This window comes from Haliaeetus leucocephalus, unplaced genomic scaffold, assembly GCF_000737465.1.
Source record: "Haliaeetus leucocephalus isolate CR32 unplaced genomic scaffold, Haliaeetus_leucocephalus-4.0 Scaffold195, whole genome shotgun sequence".
Classification (NCBI taxonomy): domain Eukaryota; kingdom Metazoa; phylum Chordata; class Aves; order Accipitriformes; family Accipitridae; genus Haliaeetus; species Haliaeetus leucocephalus.
This window is the reverse complement of record NW_010972631.1, coordinates 13426201-13452250: the sequence shown is the minus strand read 5'-3', so window position 1 is coordinate 13452250 and position 26050 is coordinate 13426201. Positions and strand designations below refer to the sequence as shown.

At 38.7% G+C, this 26050-nt stretch overlaps 2 protein-coding genes across 2 annotated transcripts; one reads left to right on the top strand and one right to left on the bottom strand.

Moving 5' to 3' along the window:
* Positions 1-5768: 5768 nt before the first annotated feature.
* BAG2 (BCL2-associated athanogene 2) lies at positions 5769-7813 on the top strand. Its single transcript, XM_010565806.1, has 2 exons — positions 5769-5937; positions 6973-7813. Exons 1-2 carry the CDS (start codon positions 5820-5822, stop codon positions 7371-7373), a joined length of 519 nt encoding a protein of 172 aa, XP_010564108.1. The 5' UTR covers positions 5769-5819; the 3' UTR covers positions 7374-7813.
* Positions 7814-14406: 6593 nt separating this feature from the next.
* Positions 14407-25491, bottom strand: RAB23 (RAB23, member RAS oncogene family). Its single transcript, XM_010565805.1, has 6 exons — positions 25290-25491; positions 24375-24460; positions 18649-18805; positions 17035-17117; positions 15654-15746; positions 14407-14790 (listed from the first exon to the last, which is right to left on the bottom strand). The coding sequence occupies exons 1-6, from the start codon at positions 25442-25444 to the stop codon at positions 14651-14653; spliced, it is 714 nt and encodes a 237-aa protein (XP_010564107.1). The 5' UTR covers positions 25445-25491; the 3' UTR covers positions 14407-14650.
* Between the last annotated feature and the right edge of the window lie 559 nt (positions 25492-26050).

Here is a 26050-nt window from a genome sequence, read left to right as displayed (position 1 = left end):
GACAGCCCCCATCCCGCATCTGTCGGGCAGGTGTTTTATGAGAGGACGCAGGGAAGGTGAGGATAAAACGTGGTGTCATTCGGGCTCTCGGAGCAGGCTTTTAAGCTGCAGGGCTGCACGTCGCCATGTGAGGCTTCGTGTCCCCCAAACCTCCCTTCGTGCCCCCCAAACCTCCCTTCGTGCTTACTGGTTCAGCTGTGGATGTTCTTGTTGCCCGTGTTTACGTCCACCTTCTCTCTGAAGTGTAGTAAATCACGTAAGTGTAATGCGAATAGCATTGCGTTCTGCAGCTTAGGTGTGTTTTTCCAAAGTAATTGCAAATACGATGTATATTTCATCATTGCGCCAAGACGTGTCCTGTCTCCTCCTGCTACTTGACTTTCCCCGAATAATCCCATTTGATTTTTTTTCTCAGTTCGGCTGCATGAGAGACAATTCCTTGCCTTTAATCATCTTCCTCATCCTCTCAGCTCTGCCTAATTACACAGTGTTCTTTCTGAGGTGGATGGATGCGCAGGGTGCCATGGGTGTACCACTGATTCACCTCCTGCCTGGACTGTTTCAACAGGCCCTTTCCTTCATTACAGCTGCATATTGATCAGCGGCTTTCACAGAACCACCCAGCAGGTTTCTAGGACTTTCCTGTAATTAAAAGAGCTGTATGGGATACAGGAGTTGCATTTTCCCCTTTCTGCCTGCATTACTTTGCATTATTCAGGAGTGGACTTTATGTGCTACTATATTAGCCTTTCACTTAGCTTGATTAAATCTCCTTGAAGTCCTTTGCAGACTTCTCTGAATTTGACTAAACAAAATCACTGTCTGCAAACAGGTCTCGCTGCTCACCTCCAGGTCTAGCATGTGAATATATAATCACAAAATGAGCATCAGAGTATGCAAAAAGGTGTTCTAAATTTGCTGAGCAACTCTGAAACAAAGCAGACAGTTTGGTTAACCAGAAATTAAGCCCCAAATTAAACTTCCCAGGTTGCTGTGGGTCTTTCAAACAGGCATAGTTCTAAATGCGGAACAGTTACAAAAAAAGAGTCAAACTACTTCAATTAAAGTCACTGAAGTCTTATTTTTTTTCCATATACAACTAAACAGCATGCCTCATTTCAAAGTTATTTGAGTGACAGGAGAGGAAGAGCTTCCACACTTCTTCCTTCTGCAGCCAGTTTAGTTTAGCTATAGACCCTTGAGATGTTGCTTGTAAATATAATAAGTGAAAATTTGTCAAAGTGAACTACACCCTTTAATTAAACTCCTCGACAATCCTCCGTTCTCAAGTTGCTTAAGGTTGCCCGAACCCCATGGCAACTCTCATCCCATCGGAAATGCTCTGGTTTGAACAGCTTTCCCTCTTCTCCCTTCCCTTCCATCGCGAGAGCTGCTTTTCCGACAGGAACGGCGTATTTTTGTACTTCCCTGCTAGGTGTTTGTGGAGGGGCTTTCTTCTGTAGGGAAAGTGAATGGGAAAGGGGGAGTAATTTGGCTGCCAGGGAGTGAGCCCCCCGGCAGGGGTGGCAAGGGGGGCGGGTGGCACGTTTGTCCCTTGTAAGGGCTTGGGCCTTTGTGTTGCCCTGGCTGCCGGTGACTGCCAAGACATCTCAGGAGCAGCTGGAAGCGGGACCAGAGTCTCTGTTTATGAGTCACTGTGTTCTGGTGGTTGTGTTAAGTGCACATGCAGTCCTAGGTCTAATGGTACATGAGATATGTCAGACTCTTGGGCGTTGTGGGTTTTTTTGTAATCTTAATTTTTTGTACTTTTTTTTTCCTGTTCTCCTTCGGAACAACCATATTACCCCACCATTCATTTCTGTGTTCATTGGACTGCTCACCTGAGAATGGAAACTCAGTTTAAGCAGCTGAGGATGCTGGGGTGACCCCCCCTGCTCTGTCTCTGTCCAGTGTGCTCAGCTCTCTTCCAGGAAAAAAGCTGCACTGTCTTCAGACATTTCTGATTTCCTTTGAAAACTTATCTGCACTTCCAGCGCGCAAGCTTTAATAGGGAGCTATTTAAGTCAGTCAGTAGTTTAAAGGACAGAGTTTTTGCAGCTGTCGTAAGAAAGTGGGTATCCAGTTTCTCATCTGGAAACAAAAGCACAGGCTGGTCCACCTGTTCCTCAGGGGAATGCTCTGCTCATGTAGATGGTATGTAGGAAAGAAAGGCACTGCATGGCTAATCGCTCTCGGACTGGGGAAAATCAGAAGTAAGGAATGTTTTTTAAGTCTTAGGTAATGGATGGAATATTTAGTTGCTGTTCAAAGCGACAAATACACTCCAAGTACAAATACGATTGGATGTTTTCATCTGGTAGAAAAAGACTGTACTGCTGTATTGAGATAATTGACAGCTGGGCATAAATATGAATATTTTCTGCTCTCTTTTATTTGCCTTCTGTTCTTTGGTTCGTTGGTTTTTTGAGACTTGGACTGTGTTTCCACCCCTTTTCCACAGCAGTCACCTCTGCTAGAGGGTTATCTCTTCCGATCTTTTTTTTTGTCCCCCACCCCAACAAAGTAAAGATTTACGCAAACCTATGAAGTTAAAGCACATTTTGGGAAAGAAGTTACGAGAGCTGACCGCGAGGTGTGGACCTGATGGCTCTAGCAGCGAGTAAGGAGGGACAGGGATGCAGTCCCTGCCGGGGCCGGGGTCTCTCCAGGGCTGTGGCCTGGGGGCCGGGAGCAGCCAGCGGCACCCACCCCAGCGTGGGGGCAGGCGGCTGGGGGCCTCGGTATAAGCTGGGGCGGCCAAATAGGGCTAGGTGGTGGGAGGTGTCTCGCCTGGATGAAGCCCCCCAGCATCTTCTCTGGAGCACTTACCTGTTTTCCTGAGGCCGGTGTGAGTGGTTTCCTTGGTTTTTGTTCTTTTCCCCCTAGAGACCTGTTCTGAAATGATCCTATACTGTTGTTTTGACTGCCGTGAAGTCCAGGTCCCTAGCAGCAACAGCTGGCCGTTGCCCCTGCTCCCTTGTCTGGCCTTTCTTGGGCCGTTTCCCCCATCTTCTGTTCGAGGGTCTCACTCCCACCACCTGTCTGGCTGGCTGCTCAGATGCTGCCTTTGCTGCCAATGTGCTGTGTTACCACACCGTGCCTCCACCCTGCCTTCAAGAGGTCTCCGAAACGCGAGTAGTTTGGTTTTTAGGCTTATTTAGTCCCATCACACTGCTAATAATTGGTCAAGATGGAAGTTTTCAGAAGGGATAGTAGAGGGGTGGGGGAGCCCTGGAAGTGCTGCTTTCCTGTCCCTTTGCCCGGGTGGCAGGAGCTGCTGTGCCTCCTTCCCCTGCCGTTATGTGGTGCCAGGGTAGGCGATCATTTTGACTGCTGTTTATGGAAGCAAATACACTAAAATTAAAATCCTGGTGGATTTTAGTTGTGTGGCACTCTCTATTGCAGTCGAAAAAGTGGTTGAAATAATTCCCAAGAAGCAATTATTGCAAATAAAATAGTTCTCAAGATTTGGTTATATGACTTTCTGTAAAATAATGTCAATTGAGGCTCTTAATTGGTAAATTATGGGGGGGCTTGTGCAGTATACAATCATTAATTCTCATCATTTGGCTTTTAGGTCCTACCTCGCACGCCAGTAGCTGGCTTTTGGAAGCAGTGATGTTTTAGGCACTCTCTTTAGAATCACACCAATTCAGGATGCATCTCTGCAATGCAGTTTTTCTACATTCTTCATAGGACCCAGCAAAGCCTGTGGAAATCACGGATTGATCCATCTGCTGAAGGCAGACCTTTAGTTTTTAAGTCAATACAATGATATAACAAATCCAATTTAAAAACACTATTAAAATTGAAATTCTCTACTTCCAAATTTTAATTTTAAGCTTTCCAGTGACCACAATGCATTTTTTAAATTGTGGAAATACTAGTTTTTTAAAAAGGCACGGTGAGGCATTTATGAAAATATTGCTAGACTTCCTAAATTATAAAGTGCAGACATCTGAAGTATGAAATGACTCCACCTACCTCATTGCTCTTACTAACCTGTCCAAAATAATAATTAAAAGTATTTGCTCTCGGCAAGAATTTGCATTGCATTAACTTTTCCCACTCCTCCTCAGAACGAACATTAAAGGCAAGGCTCAAAGCTTGTGTTTTCACTGACTAGATTAGGCTAAATATTTTGTAAAACAGAACCATTTTGTGAGCAGGCTGCATGTGAAGCAATATATCCTCAAATGCTCCCGTTCTGCCTTCTTTCACCCTCCTTTCTCTTCCTGCCATTTTTTCGAAGTTACCTGCCCTCAGCCAGCCTTTGAGGAGGGAGCGGGAGCTCCCTGCCTATGTCAAGAGATAAGCCCTTGTCTGCAGAAGCAGCAGTGAGCCACCACCGTCTCAAGGCTGTGTCCAGTAATGTTGAAGAGCACAGAGCATCCAAGAGACTTAACAGTGTTTTGGTTTGTTTCCCCTTTTCTGCCCAGGTTTAAGAAACATTTCAGGATAGATGGATTCCCATGCTGCTTACAGCAGCTAGACCTCCTGAGCTGCACATTGAAAGCATCTGAAACCGTCAGCCAGGTTCATGTGATAAACTGCTTTTCTGTGGGGTCTGGGAATGCAGAGTTGATGTTTTTTGACGCAACTCTTGCAGTCGGTTGCAACTTGGCAAGTCCTCTGTGAGCCCCTATCCTCAATCCTCCAGGGCAAAGCCAAGGGAGGGGGATGTTTCCCTCTTGTCCCTGGTCTCCAAAGTAGGCAGTTCCCAAATGTGCTTTTCCATATTACTTGGCTGAATGCAAAAGCCCCCTCCTTAAAACCATGGCGGGGAATAGAATGTGAATTAAGGAACTGGACTCATATTTCTAGGATGGCATTTTCACATTGCCCATAGCCAGACGGGTCTGTACCTTATGCCATGAGGAGGAGGGCAGACTATGACTATGGGCACACAACCCTGCAGCTTACCGAGACTGAATAGTTATCAGGCAGAGCAGTTTCCGATGGGCTTTCCCCTTATCCTCGCCACATCACATATGAGTTTCAGCATAGTCAACAGGACTGGAGTAGGCATCCTGTGTCAGGAGGAACCGAGTTCCATGCTTCCCTGCAAGCCCAGAAACAGGAGCTGCTCCCACAGGAGATTCTGCCCTGTGTGAATCATGGTGAGCATTGCTCTGTGGAAAACACCAGTGACTGGGGGCAGGTGGTCCAGCATCTTCTCCCAGCGACCAAGGCATGCCACTTGGCAGGGATGCCCTTGTCATGTTAATAAGTGTGAGCTTTGTCCCTCTCATCCATTTTTCTCCCTCGTAAAAGGGCTCGTTCAGCTATAAGGTGGCATTTGAGTTTTCTGGAGCATTTGTTGCTTTGCAGGTGGGTTGCAGTGGTTCTGTGCTGCTGGCCTCAGGGGCCAGGCCCCCTCGCTGCCTCCATCCCTGCAGCTGCAACCTTCAGCCCCAAGTTCCCTGATGGGAACTCGATCTGTTTCTCTTCTAGTTAAGGAGCTGATAATTGCTAGTTAGCTACAGGGCTTCCACTACAGAGCTGTAGTACCGTCAGGCTCTGGATATTCAGACTAACCGCGGAGTAGGATAGAACAGCACTGTAAGTATAAGTCTGATGAAATTACTGTTGTTTGGGGTTTTTTTCTTCCCCCATGTGTTTGTTTTTTAAAATTATATTGAGTCTTGAAAAGCGAAGTTAAGATACGGGAGAAGGTCATGAAATCAGACTCTGGCTCATGGATAATTAAGAACTGACTGTACTTCTTAAGCTGAAGTTTAAAAAAAAAACAACCAGTTCTTGGCAGCTATATAGGTGAACAGCTATTTTATTTTTTAAACATTTTGTTTGGTTTAACCATGTTCAGGGTAGAGGCTTTCCGTGACGCAGCGTCTGCTATGGAACAGGAGAAAGAAATCCTGCTAGAAATGATCCACAATATACAGAACAGCCAGGATATGAGGCACATCAGTGAAGGTGAGAAGCTGCTTTGCCATACCCCCCCAAACTCACCCAAAGTCAAAACAGCCTGCGCCTTAGGGAGCAGCTCTGTTTGATTGCTTCCTGCTGGTAAAGGTACAGGCATTGGAGGCAGCTAAGGTTATTGAAGGGCCATCCGTTACCCTGGGATCCCCTTTTTCTTGACCGTGTAAACTCACATTACTGTTCAGCTGGATGGTCTACCATGAATGTCACTGCTGGGTAAATGAAAGCCCATACCCAGTTCACTGATTTATTTTCAAAATCAGGGTTAATGTAGCTCAGCTGAGGGAGAGAAGTTCATGATAATGATGATGAATAAATATAGTTGAAAAACCAGCATTTTAATGGCTTTGACTACTGGACAGGCACGAATGCTACAAAGTGTACAGCCTACAAGAACCTGATCATTAAGGTTGTTGCTGTGGTTGTGTGACATATGGCTTTAAATATATTCCCTAAATCTGTATGTTTTATATTAGGTGCTTTACATTGCTGGTTTATTGGCTCTTCAAGAGTCTACATGTCAAGTATGTTGTGTCCATATTTTAGGAAAGAAGTTTTCAGAAAACAGAAAACCATTTTTTTCATGGGTCCTAATTGCGTCTGGTAGTCAGAAATCAGTTTTTATGGCCTTCTGGGGTACTGTCTAAATCCCTTCCTCACAGTGCCACAGAAGGTCCTTAATATGCCAGTTCTGTTAATGAATAATGTTTCCTGATAATACTGTATGCTTTGCTTTAAGGTGACACAGCAAGCATTGTGTCAGCAGCAGAAGAGCATTGCTTAGTTTGAGCAGAGCTTAATGCCTCATTTCAAATCAGAAGCCACTAGCTTCTGTGAAATAACTAGGACTTGGGCAAATGCAAAAAACTCATTTCTGGCCCCTGGAAATCTTGTTGATTGTCTGTTGCTTAAAAAAAACCAACCTTGTTTATTGCAAAGCTGTAGCACTTTGATTGTCTCTATGATGTGATTTGCACAGGAAAGTATTTGCCTGTAATCTAGAATACTTTATTGTTTTCGATTTAGGTGAGAGAGAAGAACTTAATTTGACTGCTAATCGTCTGATGGGCCGCACCCTCACTGTGGAGGTTTCTGTAGAAACCATCCGAAATGCCCAGCAGCAGGAATCCCTGCTGCATGCCACAAAGATGATTGATGAAATCGTCAATAAACTTCTAGATGATCTGGAAGATGCAAAAATCCGCTTAATGTCACTTTACGGTGCGTGCACATCTGACGTGCCAGCAGGACCCATCGATCAGAAATTTCAGTCTGTTGTAATTGGATGTGCCATTGAGGATCAGAAGAAAATCAAAAGGCGGCTAGAGACTCTGCTCAGAAACTTAGAAAATTCTGAAAAGTCGATCACGTTGTTGGAGCATCAGAAGACATCTGTTCGACAATCTTGCAACAGCAAACAGGATTAAACTATGCTCCTGGCTACTTCTGGCGCATCGCAGGATGAGCAAATCTCCATAAAAACCACACAGAAGCTAAGAAAAAAATTCTCTGTACAAGCACACACGTATATACGCATGCACACGCACCAAAGTACCTTTGATTGCGCGGTGTGAGCATTTAATGGGTTTTGGTAGCATTGGCATTTTCTTTTGGCAATAAAGGATGCTATCAGTTCTCCTGTAGAGTCGATACCGCTCTATTGCAAATTGTAATTGTGCTTCTGCTGAACTGTCAGAAACCATCAAAATCTAGCCTTTCCTCCATTCTCCTGTTGGTTTTTTTTTAAACTAAAGTTGTTTTGTCATATTGTGAGATATCAGCTTTTCTCTGCTGTATACATAGTGTATGAACCAGACTTTTGGGGACAAAAGACAAATCATGGCAATAAATCAAAGACATTAATAAACTGTATATGGTATTTTCATAAACAACACACTGTCCTACTCATTACCATTTATAATTTGAATGATTTGGCACTAATTGTAAGTAGATCACAATACTTTCCAGAGACAGCGAGCTACCTCCAGTTTGTAACTGAGGACATGAAAAGCAACACATCCACCCAAAGGTCACAACTAAGCAGCTATGAGGTTGCCGTCACTGCATTTTATTCACAGAAATGGCACTTCAGGTGCTTTCAGAACAAAGTTTCAGCTTTGAGACTGTTAAAAGTTCCTGAGAATTTTGGTGAGCTTAACACAGTAATTCCACTTCAGAAAGAACTGGTTTATTTTTGTATGTTTTAGATCCTTGTGAACTTTAACAAACAGTAAATCTTCTGGCTATTTAACAGCATTAAACCCCTTGACAATAATATACGGCATAAGTTGTTCTCAGAAATCATGCTGTGAAATAGTTAAAAGTTGAACATGGCTTATTAATGCTTAGAATATTTCTTTAATCGTTGATTTTTTTAAGGCCATTATAAGGTTATTCAGGCCAAAAGTGTCAAGGTTTTTAGTTTTCTTTTTTAAATCTTCTTTATTGTACCAATAGCTAAAAGTATTTTTATTTTTTTATAGCACTTATACTAGTACAAGCATTTTTGTTCTCGAGGACAAATTGAAGTGATCACAACCTGCATATCTACAGATGAGTTAATAGTGTAGATCAGACACTTTGACCTGAATTACTGGTTTATTTTTCAAATTCTTTCTTCTGTTTGCTTTCCACTTCCTGAATTCTGTGTTATCTGACCCACAGAGGTCTGCAATACAGCCATCACTATCCTCTCCTATGCTTTAACATTGCATACTGACATGCCACATCCATTAAAGACCCCATAGATTCAAACAACCTAATTTTAAAAGCAGTGCTACTGTCCTTGGAAGTTTCTTTCACACAGTCATAGCTGTTAAGACACAGCAAAAAATTACCTTTTGGGTTTTTTACTGTAGTTCCATACTGGCTATCTTAAAGTAACTCAAAATGGCTAAACACAGCTGGCATCATGCACATGATGGAGATGAACAAAAGAACAGAGTAAAGTTTTTAACTTTTTTTAAGTGCTCTGTTGTCAATAATCAAAAGACAGTACGCAAGGCTCAGCAGGCGTAAGACAGCTGGGACAAAGAAGGTGTAAGAAAAAACAGTGACCTTCTGGTCCCGTTATCTCCCGAGCAATAAAATAGGCTGTGCCTCAGTCTTGGAAATGGGACATCTGTGAGTATGAAACATTTTCTCAGAGATGCAAGAAAGTACCCAGGCGTCTGCAGTGGGTGTCTTGGGGGCTTGCAGCAGAAGCCACACTGAATGGCCAGCCAGCTTCCTGAAGCTGAATGTGATACGGCTGCGCAGCACATAAAAACCCCCACCTAGATAGTGTCAAAGCTTCAGTTTTCTCAAGGTCTTCACTTAATTGCAGTTAAACAGTTCCCACCTAAAAATACATGACCATAAAACCAGGAGTTTTCTTATATTTCAGTATTTTTTTCTTACCTAAACCATTGCTAATTAATCCTTATTGGGGTCTTAAGCAAGCAAATCGTTTTCTGTGTGCAGAACTGCACGCAAGAGGAAGCAGGAGTGTGTTACTTCCCAGATTCCTGAGATGCCTGGGTAAAGAGGCAGACCCAGATGCTGAGTTGTGTTTTACTAAAAAAGAAAAAAAACCAAAGCCAAAACAAACAAAAACCCCAACCAAACAAAACCCACCAGTGACTATTTACCTTTTCAGAAAATGCATCAGGCATCTTTGATGTATTAGTAATAGTTCAATGCCACTTCCAGTGTCTACAACCATTCAATTAAACCCTGTCACTGTATGAGCCAGACCAATCATGAAAAATAAAATGATCAGAAAGCAGAACAGAATCCATACTTTGTATTTGAACTATGTGGTGAAGAAATCAGAGGCAAGAGCTCAGAAACAGCATCTCTATTAGAATGGGGTGCCCACACTTGTTCCTTTGAGGGTACCTAATGTAGTGCCTTGGATCCCAACTGTCCGCAATACATGGAGTAGAATCAGGCACACGAGTTTCTCCAGCAGATTGAGGTTGCACAGCTACAGGGTTATAGCAATTTTTTGAAATTTAATACACTGACAATTTAATATAACCACAAAAAAGCAGTGAACTGCATCAGACCAAACAGTAATCAAATAAACGTTTAAGTTGCACGATACAACTAACATCACTTACAAGAGAGCAGCAGAATTAACTTGTAGGGATTCTACAGGAACAGCATACACAGAATATTCAGGTTTAAACATTTATTTTTCCACTTGAGGATTTATGGTAAGTTGACTTTTTTTTCCTAAAAATATATTACATTTACTTGAGATCATGATGGTGATAAAAACAGTTATGTACATTACCTGTTTTAACCACTCAGATTCACATGAACTTGCAAATAAGAGTAAGTAAGTCATTTATTAGTCACAATGCATCTTCATCCTCACAATGACAGCAGTATTTCTCCAGGTCCAGAATTTTTACTTTTTTTGACCAACTTCCGTCGGTTCTGCTGAACCACATTTATCTCGGTTAGAGGAGAAAGAATTCTCAGTCCACAAATTATTTATCAGTATTACCCTACTACCAGAAACCTGAGAGTGACTCTAGTTCAGTACTAGGGCTCACCTGGCTTTGAGATGACTCATATAGAGCACTTCTTCCACATGGAACTGTTTGAAAGTTTCTCTTCTTCTATTATAGCACCTTTCATCTTAAATCTAAGCATTGCTGCATTTTTTTTTCTACAATTTTGATTACCTGTTTGGATGCAATATGTAGCAGAGAGAAGTATTTTCTTCTGCCAATACTATTTGAGCATTTAAAAGAAGACACGCACGACTGTTGCTTCCTACAAAAAGATGGTAAGGTAGTTTTGATGAAATCAAGCCCGTTGGACCACGCTTGCTCTCTGGTTTACGTACAATTAGTGTTCAGGTACTGCAACTTCAGCTGAAGTTCTATGATTACATTTATTTTAGAAAAGCAGTAGGAGCTTAGGTACTGTCACTGGAATCCAAGAAGCATGCTTGTTAGTTTGACTGAATTCCCACAAGAGGGTTCTGCAGTGCAAATCATTAATTCTGTTATTAACTGGTAGCTATCAACTTGAATAGATAAATTAACAGGTTCAAAGTGCATGTTCACTGAGTATTATGCACGTACCGCTGCATAACCTCCAGGCAGTACAATGTGTTCAGCTGTTCAATTCCCTTTAATATCATGTACATCTACAGAAGTGATGCAAAGGAGAACTATGTCAGGTATGCTGTAGCCCAATAATGGGGGGGGGACACGACACAAATTTTACAGAGGCATAAAAAAGTTGAACAGGAAATCAGACTGACAGTATGGTAATTCTGGTATTTTGACTAAAAAAGGTAAGCGTTGCCTTAAGAAACACTGAAAATAAGAAAGCTCCAAAATTGTCTTAAGTGGAATATTTAAATTTTTTTTTAAATTAACCATGCACACACAAGCACAAAAATCTTTGTGTGATCAGTCTTCCAACTGGAAATAACAAATCTCAAAGTTGTAAATACCTCCCTGGCATTACCACTTTGCATCAAATGATGCCCCGCTTACTGGGAGAACACCCATTCACTGAATGGATACAACATGGGAGTGACAGATGCATTAGCGTCATACTCGTTAGTGAAGGCTTTATTTCACTAAGGCATTAACAACTACCGAAGTTTTCTGCTAGTGGTAGCATTATCAGCCGAAAGCAAAGAATTTTGGCAAGATTCAGGTAATACTGCCAATCAGCTATTGAAGAGATACTAACAGATAAAACAGGAGTGCAATTAGCTTAGTCTCACAGAACAAAACTTCGTGTCTTGTGGCAGAACATCTGTTGCTCCTAATCCAGGATGCCAGTCTGCCACGGGTGTAACAGACAGCCACATCCGCTCCCGCCATGCAGTCACAGAGATGCACAGAGAAGAGCATTTTTATTGCCAGCTCTGCACCTGTGGGTTTTGGTAACTAAAATATATGGTATTTTAATGAGAATGCTTTGAATGGAGAATGGGACAATGTTTGTCAAAAACTATTCACAAGGGACAATGCGAGTGAGTGCTAAACATTTAGGCACGTCTCTTCATCCAAAAGGTGAAAGTTACTCCCACTGAAGAGGGAGGTGAAGACCTAAGGACTCCTGCAATATGCAAATCATCTGGTTTACATCTACACACTGACCCCAGCAGGATAAAAAATAAATTTTCAAGCACCGTACATGGAGAGCACGCTCCAGGAGAATGCTGATTTTGACAGTCTCCATCTCAAGTCATATTGGAGAACAAGCACTACAAAGCAACAACAAAAAAACTTTAGATTTAAGATGGGAATGAAATGAAAACTGTTACCCAATGCTACAAATATATATTTCTACATTAAAGTATGTGTACTAAATTTCAACATACCCTACATTTAGCAAGTCTGTCAAGTCTCAACCTAGGAAAATTTCTACTGAGTTTTCAGTCCTTAGAACAGTGGTTTATAATGACAGACCTTGAATAGAAATGGCTTACATAATAGTACAATGTCTACAGTTTAACATGTAATAGTACAAATGCTCATTATATGTAATAAAGACTTATTTTTCAGTACTCTGTACAAACAAGGCAAAAAAGATGTTTCAGACACTTTGTGGTTTTGTTTCTTTTTCAAGAAAAATGAATAAAAACCATGAAACCGGCAGACAGACGAAATGTAAAAGGTTCCATATTAAAAACAGTTGTCAAAATTCTTCATGCGTACACTCTATCCTACATCCTGAAATTGTAAGGTGACCCCATCACGTGCAATTGGCAGTCTTGTCTTAAGTACCTTACTTCTTAAATTGCTGAGACAGATAGGACTTCACTCCATTTATACATACATACAGTGATTAAATAAATGCACTTGTTAAAAAATAAAGGCCTTTATCCAAGAGAAAATACAGGAAACATTATGGTGAAGAACACACAGTTTTGCTGCATTAGCAAAGGGGATTGAGTGCCTTGAAGGCCGCCTTCTTGCCAGCAACAGGAGATGCCCTAACAGCTTGTCAAAGAAACAATGGTACTTGGTAGAAAGTCTAATATAGTAAACATAAAATACAGAGTTCAGAGATCTTTAGTGTTTATGCATAACTTGCCACCCACTTCTCTCCCTGCAGACAGTGGGAAAAAGTACATTTCAGTTTTCACACTCATTGACTTAGAAACAAAGTCAGCCAAGCTTCCTACATGAATTCACACAGTGAAAAGTCCTTCCTCCAAAAATATACAGGATCACTCGACTCATTTTCATTCTCATACACCGTGTAAAAAACTATTAAAACTCTGAATTTTTTAAAGCAGCATATTTTGCATTTGTCACTGGCAGGTTTGTTGTAGAAATCCTAGAAAGTTAAAATTATATCATACCATACAAAAACATGTAAACAAAATGGATACTTTTTAAAAGGCATGCATGCTCTTGAAGAGGATTAGAAAGTATTTATTTTTGGTAAATAAAAGATATCTTGCTTAGCATTTTTAAAAGCACCTTAGTGATTTAGGAGCCTAAGTCCAAATAACTTTACATTAGATTTGGGCTCCTAAACATTGAAATCAATTCTGTAAAATTACTTAAGCACTTCAATAAATTTTTGCCATGTCTCTGATCTTGCAGAATTAGATTTTCTGTAACCAGCAGCTAACTCTGAATCTGAGACAACATTCAAGAAAGGCTCGTTCGTGTAATTCAGTCATCAGCTGCATTTTTTTGGATCCTCCATAACTTAGTTTATGGTATCTATGAAAAGATTTTCCAAAGAAGATAAATATTTTGTGACACCACTTTGCAAGTTCCTTTTTCATAGACAACACAGGATGCAACAATTAAATTTGAACAGGAATGTGATTATATGTTCCTTCTGAATAGCTGTTAGTGTCAAAGACTGTGTTATTTGTTCAACCTGTTAAGACTGAGAAAAACAAACTTACAAAAACATCCGTAGCACAGCATTAGGTAAAAAGAAGGAGCAGTTCTGGCACCACACATTTTTAAATCTAAGCTTTTAGGCCCAAAGTATAGCAAGTTAAACGTACACAGTGGCAGCTGGGAAAGCCTCATCTGGAATGCAACATTTTTAAAGTAAACTTTTTTTTTGAAGATGCTATTTTATGATCATTAGCTGATCTCCAAGTAATGCATACACTGGAATTTAGCCTAAATATTCATAGCAAATGTTTACATATATACCTTAGCACTCATATATATAATACAAGTATATTGCACCAACAGAACTGCCAGAATGCATATTAATATAGTTAGGCATAAAATGTAGTGCCTTCTTTTTGCTCTTCATTTATCTTTTTAGTGTCCTGACTAACCAATTCTAACATCTTCTTTGAAATTTAGTTGCAAGGTTGCTACTTTACCTTGGGCCATAGTGTTATGGTCTGTACCTACAGTTGTAAGTATTATCCTTATGTTAAATGTGTTTTGCAGTTCAGCAATACCTAGTTCATAGCTCTGTAAATAATTCCTTGAAAAAGGAGAAGCTTGCCTAATTTTTTACAAAGTGCACGGGGCAGCCACAGTTCTGTGTTTTGCCAGCAGGTGCCTCACTCTACACACCAAAAAACACTGCATGAGCCAAGTTGATGTAAATCCATGCTCTATCAAGGATCCCATAGGCACAAGATTTGCTAAAGCACTGGTAAAAATACCTCTACAGCTGGCTTTAATCTGTACTCCATTGCACAACTTCATCCAGTTCACTGGGTTGTTTTTTTTTTTCCTCCTCCAAAAGTGGTCTAAGGTATGCTGCAGTTGCTAAAAGGACTTCTGTTTTTCTTGGTCCTCTGTTTGTTTGGTCTAAGGTTGATGACATCTCCACCATTAAGAGTGCTAGAATTTTGGTTGGAGTGACTTCCACCAGCTGTATTAAAAACACCTACAGAATTTAAAGACAAGAAAAGTATTTGTATTTCTTTACTTCCTGCAGCATAATACATTAACACTTAAGATACAACACTTACTAAGGCATAGTAGTGCACCTCAAATGCATATTTTAGTTTTTAAAGGCTTTATCTATTTCTGGGTCAATTTTGCAGCTACATTTGAAGTAGAGCCAGTTGGAATTACTAGCCAGGCAGTATTTAAAGCTGGTATACATCTGTGTAATTGAAGGGCAGCATATGCACTCACCTGCGTATGTGTATGCTACTAATTGCATGGTAACAAAGTTATGGTTACTTGAGTAATATAATAAAAGAAAAACATGACAATCTTAAAGTTAGAAACTTTGCTGAGATAAAGGAAAAAGCCTGAATAAAAAGGGAGTGCTTTAAGGAAAATAAATGAACTGACTCAGAAGTGCTTTAAAGAAGGACTACACAAGTTCAGTGTTCCCTTACAAAAGGCAGTTTACAAAGACCTTCTGATTACATGCCAGATTCTTTCATGGTGAGTCTCTTGTAAATCTGCACCAAGATGAGTAACACTAATACTAATTACATTAAAAAACCCAACAAACATCCATTCTCAAGTCCTTACACAATGTTTGTTTAAATGAATTTAATAAAAAGGCACTTGCCAAACATTAGCTAGAAACTTCAGTAAATCAGTTTGAGAGTCCAATAACTTCAGAGAATCACAAAGTTATTTTACAGAAGGAAAGGAGACAATATCCTAAGATAGGAAGGTAATAATTAGACCCTGATTCACCTTGTACTAACTCCACAAGGAAACAGATGAGACCATAAGCTTTGACAGCACAAAATACTGTTTCTATTTTTTTTATTACAGTATACATACCAATCTTGTTACTGCTTGTGTGTACTAGTTCTGGATCTTCAGCTGTTTGTTGCTTGAGCCTTTGAAGATATTTATCAGCCAAATACTTAAAAACTGGAATGTTAAAAAGAAAAAAGGTACATCAGAGTATGCTTAAAAATAATCTTCATATCAATAATAATACCTTTGTATTGAAATACTGCATGGTGACAAAAGTGCATTCGACACCACAGGTTTAGCATGATCTGGTAAGTGATTCTCTCTCGGCAGGCCTGTGTACCTGAGCAGAATCCAGATTAGTCCAGTGTCTACCCAGGTCTTACAGTCCGCAGCACTGAAGACTTTCACAGCAGACAGAAACATCTTAACACTCCTGTAATAAAGCTAGCACATACATATTGCCAAATGTTCCAATCCATGGAACTTGGAACTTTTTAAAGTTATGTAGGAATTTAATGTATGTATTTTTTGCAAGAAGCCATAAAATAATAGCAGTCATGTAAAGTAAGTCTATTAATAAAACTTGGCAGCAACATTTTTCTAATTAATTAATGCTACCCTCATTTTACTGGTGTATAAAAAGACCACCTAGGATTCTGAAAAAATATTCAACTATAGAAGAATTTTGAGAACCTAGATGTGTTATGATTATTTACACTTGTAATTAATAACTCGTAAAATGTTTCTGTATCATGTTCACACATTTTCTCTTGCAGATTTTTTTCCAAGGTGAATGATGTTAACAGAGAAGAGACAATTAGTTTACTATTAAGTTTGCCTGATGAAACAAACAAACAAAAAGTTATCAGAGACTATAATTCATGACTATTCAAACCCACCCCACAAAAGATAGTGACTGATTTTTATAACAGGACTCTTATGAAATTAAATATATACATTAAAAAGTGGTACTTGGGAACTAGTAAAATATCACCAGTAGACAAAAGGCTGCAAGAGACCCAAACTTTTAATGTACTGTATTTAAATATAACTCAACTATGAAATAATTGTTTATACAAAATTAACTATTAAGAATTACAAAACAATATGTTCCACAATTTGTATTTTGTAATAATTGAACTTCTACATACAATTTTTTCAAAAGCTCAGTGTTTACTGACAGTCGTTAGGACTAAGCAGCCTTAACACACTGGCACTTCTAAATACTGAAGCTATGCACTGTTTGTGGAAAAGAAAGGAAAGGTGTGCACAAAGAAATGGGCCTAAAACATTGATATCAAGTAATTCTAGCTATGTTTAAAGTGTGCTGCTAAGAAATATAAAAAGGATTGCCCACAACATGCAACAACATGGGAAGTAAGAGATCAGCTCCAAACTAGAGAGATGTACAGTACTACACAGCAGAGGGCAGGACAGACACCTACTTTGCTGCATCTCGTACCTTCTGTTACGTTTAGGTCTTCCTTCACCGATGCTCGGTAGAACCTTAATTTTAGCTTTTTTGCCAGTGCTTCCGCCTCTTCACTGCACAACAGAAGACGACTTTGTAAATACTGATTTGTATTACTTGTCAGCATTTATTTTTACAGACAAAATGCTTTGTGGTAAGTTACACATGGCAAGGTGGGTTAAGAAACTCAGTCGAAAAGTACCTGATCCTTAATTTCTTTACAATACCTCCACTATGACGAGAAGGCATTTAAATGCAGTTTCTTTATGACCAAAAGTAATTGCTTTTCAGTACTTAACTAAAATTTCCCAAGGGTTCGAAGAACAGGTGTCAGTGAAACAAAAAAGAGGAGGCTGTAATTAACAGCACTGGAATCAGAACAATTACCACTGCAAAGTCAAAACAACAATAAAAAAATAATCCTTAAGTATATTTTAATGAAGCAGTAGACTATGCAAATCAGATGAGTGCAGAGATGAAATCAAGAATTATTTTTTTCTGTGATGTGAAAGAGAACTTGGGCTAAATTTTGAGGAAAAGCTGATGAAACGTATGAAAATCTCACCAAGGCAAATCACATCATCAGAAAGATGAAGTTACTGAGGGAGATGGAGTATTCTGAGAGCAAAACCTAAGTGGCATATCATGAAGAAAGGAGGAATTCAAATGCAATTTTGCTTTTCCTTTGAAAAATCCTCCATATTCTTTGCAGAGGGAGTAGAAGCTGATTTATGCCATCAGTGATAGCAAACAGAGAACAAAGAAAGCCAGTGCAGGAAACAACAAAAAGAAACAATAATTTAAATCTCTCAGGAAGATGGTAGAAATAAAGAAGTGGAGAATGATCAACTTCATCATGCAGTATTTTCTACATGATATGCTGTGGTAAATAAAAGTTAGCATTTGTTAAGCTGATTTTATGGCAAGAATGAAATTGGTCATATATACAAAGGCAGAATGAACCGACAGTAAAATCTGTAAAGAAAAATATAGTGAAGAAAGATCAGCACCATGCAGTTTGAGAATATTAACAGATACGTATTTCTAGAGAGTTACAATGTTTTGATAAAAATGAGCAATAGAAAAAAATTAAAGAAAAGCAAAGCAAAGAACATTAAAGACACTTTTTCAAACAACCTGTTTATACTTCTTCATCATTTCAGCAAGCATTCACTAGCCAAACTGAACAATGTAACTTCAGTGGTGCACAGCATAGTTTAACGATAACTGTAAATTTTAACAAGAGAGAAAATTTAGAGTTTTAGAATTTCTCATTTTAAAAAAAAGAGAGAGAGAGAGAGAATCGTATCATGGCACGACCAAACTCTTCATGCTATTCCTCTATCTTTTTGGCTGACACTTCAGAAGAAGGTGTGAAGCAAACAGAAAGCTCCTAGCTTGGCAAGCACATCTGCCCAAGTAACAACACTCATGCAGCAATAGCTTTTGCCTGTGCTTCTAGGGCATGTTTTGATGCAGGGCATAGGTTTGACAACCTAGGTATCTTAAGTCTTCACCAGAAACTCCCATAGATTTTTTTTTTTAAAACGTGTGTATGCAGGGGACATATATTGTTCTTTAAAAACCGTAAGATAAAACTCATACTTCTTTATACAAGAGTCATCAAGAAGATCAATCTTATTCTGCACCAGAACTGTGGGAATGTCTCCAACTTCAGTCACAACTTTCTCCTTCCAGGTAGGGATTGCTTTGAAGGACTCTCTGTCAGTTGTAGAAAACACAAGAACACAAGCCTGGGCTCCTAAAAATACACAAATCAATTACAAATACAAATAAACACAAATCAACCAGCAAACATATAAAAAAAAGAAGATTCATATATAGTTCAAACATGAGGGATTTTTTCAAGTTTCTCCCATAAAAGTGCACTTTTACCACCAGCTTGTGTCAGACCCATGGTCATAAATTCCCCAAATGAAAACAGATTGCCATTTGATCATTATACCCATTCCTCATGACGGCTATGGGTCTGTTACCTTTCAAGCTATTTCCAGCATGGTGCATGTATGCAGGAGAAAGGAATAGGAGCGTGTGGAAAGGCTGGAGAAAGGGAAAGGGGGGTTTGCTTATTGCTCATTGTCTTCCAGACAGCTTAACAGAGGCCAGAAGGCAAATATTCTTCCATACACAGTATCTGTAAAGCACACTTCACATTATTCTTTATGCTACAGTAATTCGGATTTTGAAAAGCAGAAAACTTAAGAGAGTTTTCAGAGAAAGTTGTGATTATTTTAAGTAAATTGTTTAGTAGCTTTTCAGAGAAAATAAGTGTATTTCTAATTAATACAGCACTATGATAAATTACACAAAAAGTCTTGTACCATTTTTGTTATGGTTTTGTAACAGCCTTAGCAAACAATAGTTAAAACCCATGGATACTGAGAAGGTACTTCCACACTCAAAAAATTAGTGAGTGGTCTTCTGACTGTCCAGTAGCCCTTTGTTATCCTCAATAAACTACTTTTCTTTGCACATAAACACATGGAGAAACACTTTATTATTTATATGCCTTTAATATACTTGGTATTTAGTAAGAGTCTAAAAGGAATAGATAGCTAATGTCTTTGAGACTCCAGTGTTATCTTGTGGCAAATATCCCAATCTAATTACATATAGCATGAAAATTATTTCATCAGTATGAATTTTCTTTTATTTCTGAGTTTCACCAAGTATCTCCCAATCCGATATTCTGTCTTTGTACTTCTTTGACACAAAGCACTCGAGTTCTTTTATTTATCTTTTCAAAGCCAAGTTCAGTCTATGTTTATAAAGTTTTCCTATGCTCTTTAACATTCTTTCACATGCCATTAAGACCCTTCTGGTATGGTTTTATACAGAATAGTAAGAACTGCCCTCAGAATTTTAAATCAAGCTCTACCAATAAAACAGTAGCAATGTAGTCTTCCATAATTTTCCCTGTTCCTTGCGTTCTAAAATTTTGTTTGCTTTCCCTAATGTCCAAACCATATTCTAACAGATGCGATTCTTCTGATGCAATTCCACTGAGAATCCTGTGAGATACATAGGTGTAAAATTAATTATTCTTTTCAGAGCAGGTTACTTTGCATTTGTCAATGCTGAATTTAACCTACTGTCTCGCAGTCTAGCTTAATAAAGCCTCTCAAGTTCTTTTCTCTACTGAAGATGAGAATATTGATAACAAGACTCTCACCATCTGTAAACATCACCTTATTCAGTTTTAAGACTAAGAAATTCATTGTGAAGTCTCCACCCTATGGCACTTTCACTTCATCTCTCTCCTTCCACCCATTCATTCTGAATGCTAAAACACAGAGATAACTTGGTAATAGTTAAGTTTAGAGGGAAAAGTCCTAGCATGTGGCAGTTAAAAAGGGGGTGACTTACAACATCAGACCTCCTTATTCAATTTAGATATAATAAATGTAGAATGCAGTGGACAGGGACAGTAAAAGTAACTCAGTGTGGCCATGTTGCTTTTTAAAGAGAATTGTGTGATAGGCTCTAATTAGGAATCAGACTGAAATATTTTTGGGGACCTTCAAGATTCTGACATTTAAAGGTTCTTACCAGGAAATTAACAAACAACAGTAAGTGAAAGTGTCTTTCCTCATCAAAAAATATACCTGTGTATCAACAATGACAAATTCTATACTTATATTCTATATGTAATTGCGTATTTCCAAACGTCTGCTGAAGGTTTTGATCACTGGATTGTAAGAAATGTCAGAATTTACTAACTAATCCAATAACCCTGCAAAAACGCTTATTTAAGAAGAGAAAAACAAAAGCGGTGTTCTTCTCATGCTCAAATCAAAACAATATCAAATGTGATCTTTCTGAAAGTATGCTTCAGTATAGTGCAGAAGTTAGTATAGCCAGAATTCACCAGAAAATGCTGCAGGGCAGCAGAACTTACTAGGTAAATTCTTTTAATCTTCTAAGAATATTGCTAAATACTCAATATTTTTATTGAGAACATAAACAAGTTTAAGAAATTATCATGTCCATGTAGGGGCTCTAAGGAGAAAAAGAAAAAAAAAAAAGAAGAAAAAAGAAAAAAGCCAGGATTTAGACATTGAAACACCTTTCTGTATGCAGTGACAACTGACAGTATTCAAGAGAGTCAATAACATTACTATCTCACTCATCCACTGCAAATGGAGTCTGTCATACAACACATTGTGTACAACAATAGACACCAGCAGCAACGCCACATGATAGTGTCTGACAGGAGCATAACAGCTAAAACCAGGATGTTCTTGATGAGTATTTTAAATCAAAGTTCTTTTGTAAGAAGCTGTTTCATAAAGCTACTTTAAAGTACTGAAGAAAAGGACATTGGATTTTTTGTGTGCAACTACTGCTTTGATAACCTCTATATCTTTATTTTAAAAAGGCTCCAACTGGCTGCATAATCACTGGTATGATATTCATACCTAGACTAATTCAGAAAAAAAATAAAAGAGTAGTACTAGCATCTCTACTTGATTCAAGTAGAGTATGAACTTGTCAGCTGTGTAGGTCTCCAAGATCCTCAGCAGACTATCCCATCCTCATAGACTCCGTAACCGTATTTTCTCCTTTTGTAACGGTACAAAGCCTATGTAACAGAAAAATGTGTAAGGAAATTCCCTGCCATGAGTGGACTCATACAGGGCTTTATACTTGGCACCTATTCGTTTCAGTCTTCTGCCCTTTCACTCAGCTTTTTCAGGCTACGACAGAAAACACACATGCACTATAAAATTGATGGTGTTTCCTTCAACCTTAAAGTGAGATAAAATGCAAGGTCAAATGATATCATCATCCAGAAGTTCTTGTTTACTGTTGATGTTCTAAGTGCTGCAGATCCTGGATGTCTTTAACAGGCTTAGCACGGTTTAAGGTCTCACTAACAATACCCAAAAGAGGGCTGCCTTGCTCTAGATTGGACCAGAACAGTCTTGCAGCCCTCCCATTATCACAGTTACTACAGCCAAAAGTGGTTGACAAGTGCAAGCTACAGCAATGCTATGAAGGCTTGAGAAATACGAAGTCTAACTATTGTGCAACAAAATGAGAATCCTGAGAATTTGACTAATCAGCAACTGAATAACAGACTAATGAACAAGATGACTGTTTTCCATCAAAAACCTAACAAGGGTCTACTCAAGATACCAGTGGTAGTGGATGGAAGAGGATGCATGCACAAAGAAGTGGTCAAATAACTGCTTTGAGAAACATCTGTAACATGGACAGTACACATGGTGCTGCTAATGACAGCCACTTGTGTATGTGCTTAGCATATAAATGACATACCTAGCCAATTAGAAAGTGTGTGACTTCCATCGGACAGAAACTGGTAAGATGCACGATACAATATAAAAAAAGAAATGTTAAATACATACAGAGCTTCCTTCAACTCTTTGAATTTAGGCTGCTGGACTCCTTGCGTTGTATGATCATGGGCATGCAGCTACACTGGCTGCACATATTCACCTGTACATAGAAAACCACATGACATATCCACTGTCAGCTACAATTTTGTTTTTCTGCAAGGCTGAATGAATTTGGTCCTTGGACAAGAAGGGCTCAGAAACAGGCTCTGAAGCATTCATTGTGTGACCACGGATCAGCAGCTGATCCCTGAAGAACTGACAATGCACAAGGTTCCAGGAGAGTACGTAAGCCCTAGTGTAATGACAGTAGGACAGCGACCTGTGGGAGAGGCAGACATTGAAGTAACAGCCAGCATCTATCTTACCTAACTTAGAAGCGTCCTCCCCTTATCAGCAATTGGCAATTAAATCCTTACATTTCCAAAGTAAGCTTGACCTTCTGCTTCTATAATATTGTGCTTGCAAGACCTGCTGCTAAACCAAAACTGCATTCCAGGCTTTTATAATTTCCCTTGTCCTTCATGAGCCAAAGTCTGGTGCAGAACAGTCACTGTATCCAATAGCTTGAACTGTTAATATATCCATCATGCTGCCTACAATATGTATCCACAGGATGACTATGTCCTGTTTCACAGCAGCCTCTTCAGTATAAAGATCTTGAAGATAGTGATCTAACTGCACTATGCTGGGCACGAGTCATGAGCAAGATTTCAAGATACTCAATATACATGGTAAGTGAGGCCAGTAAGTGTACTTTAAAGTTCTTCTGAAGACTCCATATTTTAGCATATCAGTCCCAGTAATTAGGAGAGAAAGTCTTTGGCTTGGAACAACTGAGGAGAGCAAAGCACACAAGAACTGAAGGCCAGGAGAGTAAAAAGGAAGCTCCAAGAGAATCAAGTACTACCTTCTAAAATTCATATGCTCAAGTTGTCAGCTGTAAAATAACAGAATGATCTACTTCACATGAGGATAAAAAGAAATAGGAAAAGAAAGACCTTTCCCCAAAGAAATGGTAATCATCAATTACAAGTGACAACCAGAAATACTACAAAAAACCCCAATCCTATTAGTTGCCAAAACGATCATGAAATATAGAAAGGTCAGAGGACTATACAAGCCTGAAACAGCACAACATAACCATTTTTGTTTATCTCTAAATGAGGTAATTTTTCTAAGATTTTATACCACAGTGATATATTTTTCCCAGCCATCAGGTAATTAGTTTGACGAGAACTGAATGATGGAATCTTTCCCAAGTCATCCATATCTCTCATGTTAAAAAACAAAAAGGAAAGATTTTCACAGCCATTGTTAAATTAGATGCAAAGAAAGTCTAAGTATGCAACTTGTAACTGGCTAAATAGATAACCTACCTGTATATGACTGAATACTATAGTTTCTAGTTTATTAAGTAAATAGGCTTTCCTTATTACTCTGTTGTGTTAATGTGTTCAAGGAAGTCTGTACGAGCAGGAGAACTGTTGTGCCTAGTAAACTATCTTTCTAGGATGACTGGTGGATTTTTTTTCTCTTGGATTCATTTCTAAGTGCCTCAGCCATAGTTTTTGGAACACTTACAAATGTGTGTCTTACAGAATAAGAAAACACCTTTAGAGGGAAAAATATAATTTTGTGTTTGATTGTCTGAATGGCTACACTCTGTGCAGTTTCTGTGCAGGTATTTGTCTCATTTTGTTCTACGTTTTTAAAAGGGCATGACTGAGCATCCTGCACAAAGTGACACTTAACTAAGGCAAGGATCTTACACGAAGGGGAAAAATATTTAAGAACTGAAAAAGGTGAACTAAAAATGCCTTGCACACACATGAAATAACTAAAATTCTTAATACAGAGATAGGAAAATATCTTAAGAGATGTGCAGACCAAAAAAAAACCCCCAAACCCACAAAAACCCCAACTGCCAAATAACAAATATGGTATTTTCACCTCTATAGTAGGCCTTAGTTATTGCATCAAATTCTTCTTGACCCGCAGTGTCCCATAACATTAGCCTAACATCTTCATCATTAACTCTGAAATAAACGACACGGTTTTGTAATCAATACAATGAACAAGAGCAATTCAGAACAACTGACGTGGAAATATTTCTATGTCTAAAATATAACAGTAATTCAGTTCAAATTTAACTTAATTTAAATACAATGTAACTTAATATTGATGACAGTTCACCTCTGTAACTTGTCATGGCAGTAGTCCCTCAATTATATTACATGCTCTTTCCTGACAATCCATATTACATTTTCCTCCTCCTTTCCTCCTCTTCCTCTACATTTCCCTCTATAAGTAAAAAATAACATAGACTTCAAAACAAAATTTAGGTGCCTGAATAATGGTCCTTTTGTCTTTTTAATCAGCTTACAAAATTTACAGAATTTTCTTACTTCTCATTATCAAACATAATTGGGTATTATCTGCTTATATTACGTAAAGAGACTGGATCTATAGCATATTTAATTATTTTTGCCACAGGCATTTTAATCTATATTGGCTAATAAATTTGTGTAATCATTTTAGCATAAGCACTTCCACTTCCTCCACAAGAAATTAAAAAAAAAAAAAAAAAAATCAACAGGTGGTAAAATACAAAGGAAACTTGTCAAAAAGCTTAGTACAACAGGGGTTCCAAATTTTATTTTGCTTTGATTTATAATTCTATATCTTGCACAGAAAGTAGAGGAATAGAATTTCAGCCCTTTGTGCATGAGAGAAAACAACTCCCTTTACTGTGCTTTGGAGACAGCAGGCCTTGTTTCAAGCCTTTGTAAATCTCAGGATTACAAGAGAACAAAGAAATAGAAGAAAAGGTAAAAATCAATAGTATGGCATCTGTTTAATACATACTGGATTTGTCTTTCCAGGAAATCTACACCAATAGTTTTCTTGTAGTCTTTTGTAAAAATCCCCTTGCAATATCGCTGAATCATACTGGACTTTCCAACAGCTCCATTTCCTACTACCACCACTTTGATGGCCACCTCCATATCTTCTTCCAACATCTCTGCAGCCCAAGTGACTCTCTAGCTTATTCAGGAAACTACTGATTCTGTAAACAAAGTAAATAGCTATGTTCATAAAAATGCTGTGAATAGAAAGCAAGAGAAAATATGATCACACATTAGGATTGACAAAGATTGTATAATTTGTTTTCAGCTCTGCCACAGACCGCTGAAGTGACCTCAGGCAAGTTATTTAGCGAGTCTGTACTTTGATTTGCCACTTACTAATTGGAAATCAATATAGCTGTTCACAGAAAATATCCTTCCACTGTATGAATGTATCGTCATATGTTGATTACATTCCTGATGCTCCAGTGCTAACACATACAAGATGCTCAACTGATCAACCTAGCACGTAGCATGAGTCTGAAGTACAGCAACTTCTAACTTCAGCCACTGTTCTCTTATACCCAGTTCAGATATCGTCGCCTGACACCAACACTGATGCTTTGAAGACATAAACCTGTATCACTCTATGATTATATCCCTTACTTGAGTTCTTATGAACTTGCCTAAATTTGTCTAAGTTGATAAAAATCATAATCAAATAAATTTGTGCGCTCCTATTAATTTAATTTTTGGCATGTGAATCAAAACACTAAAGGT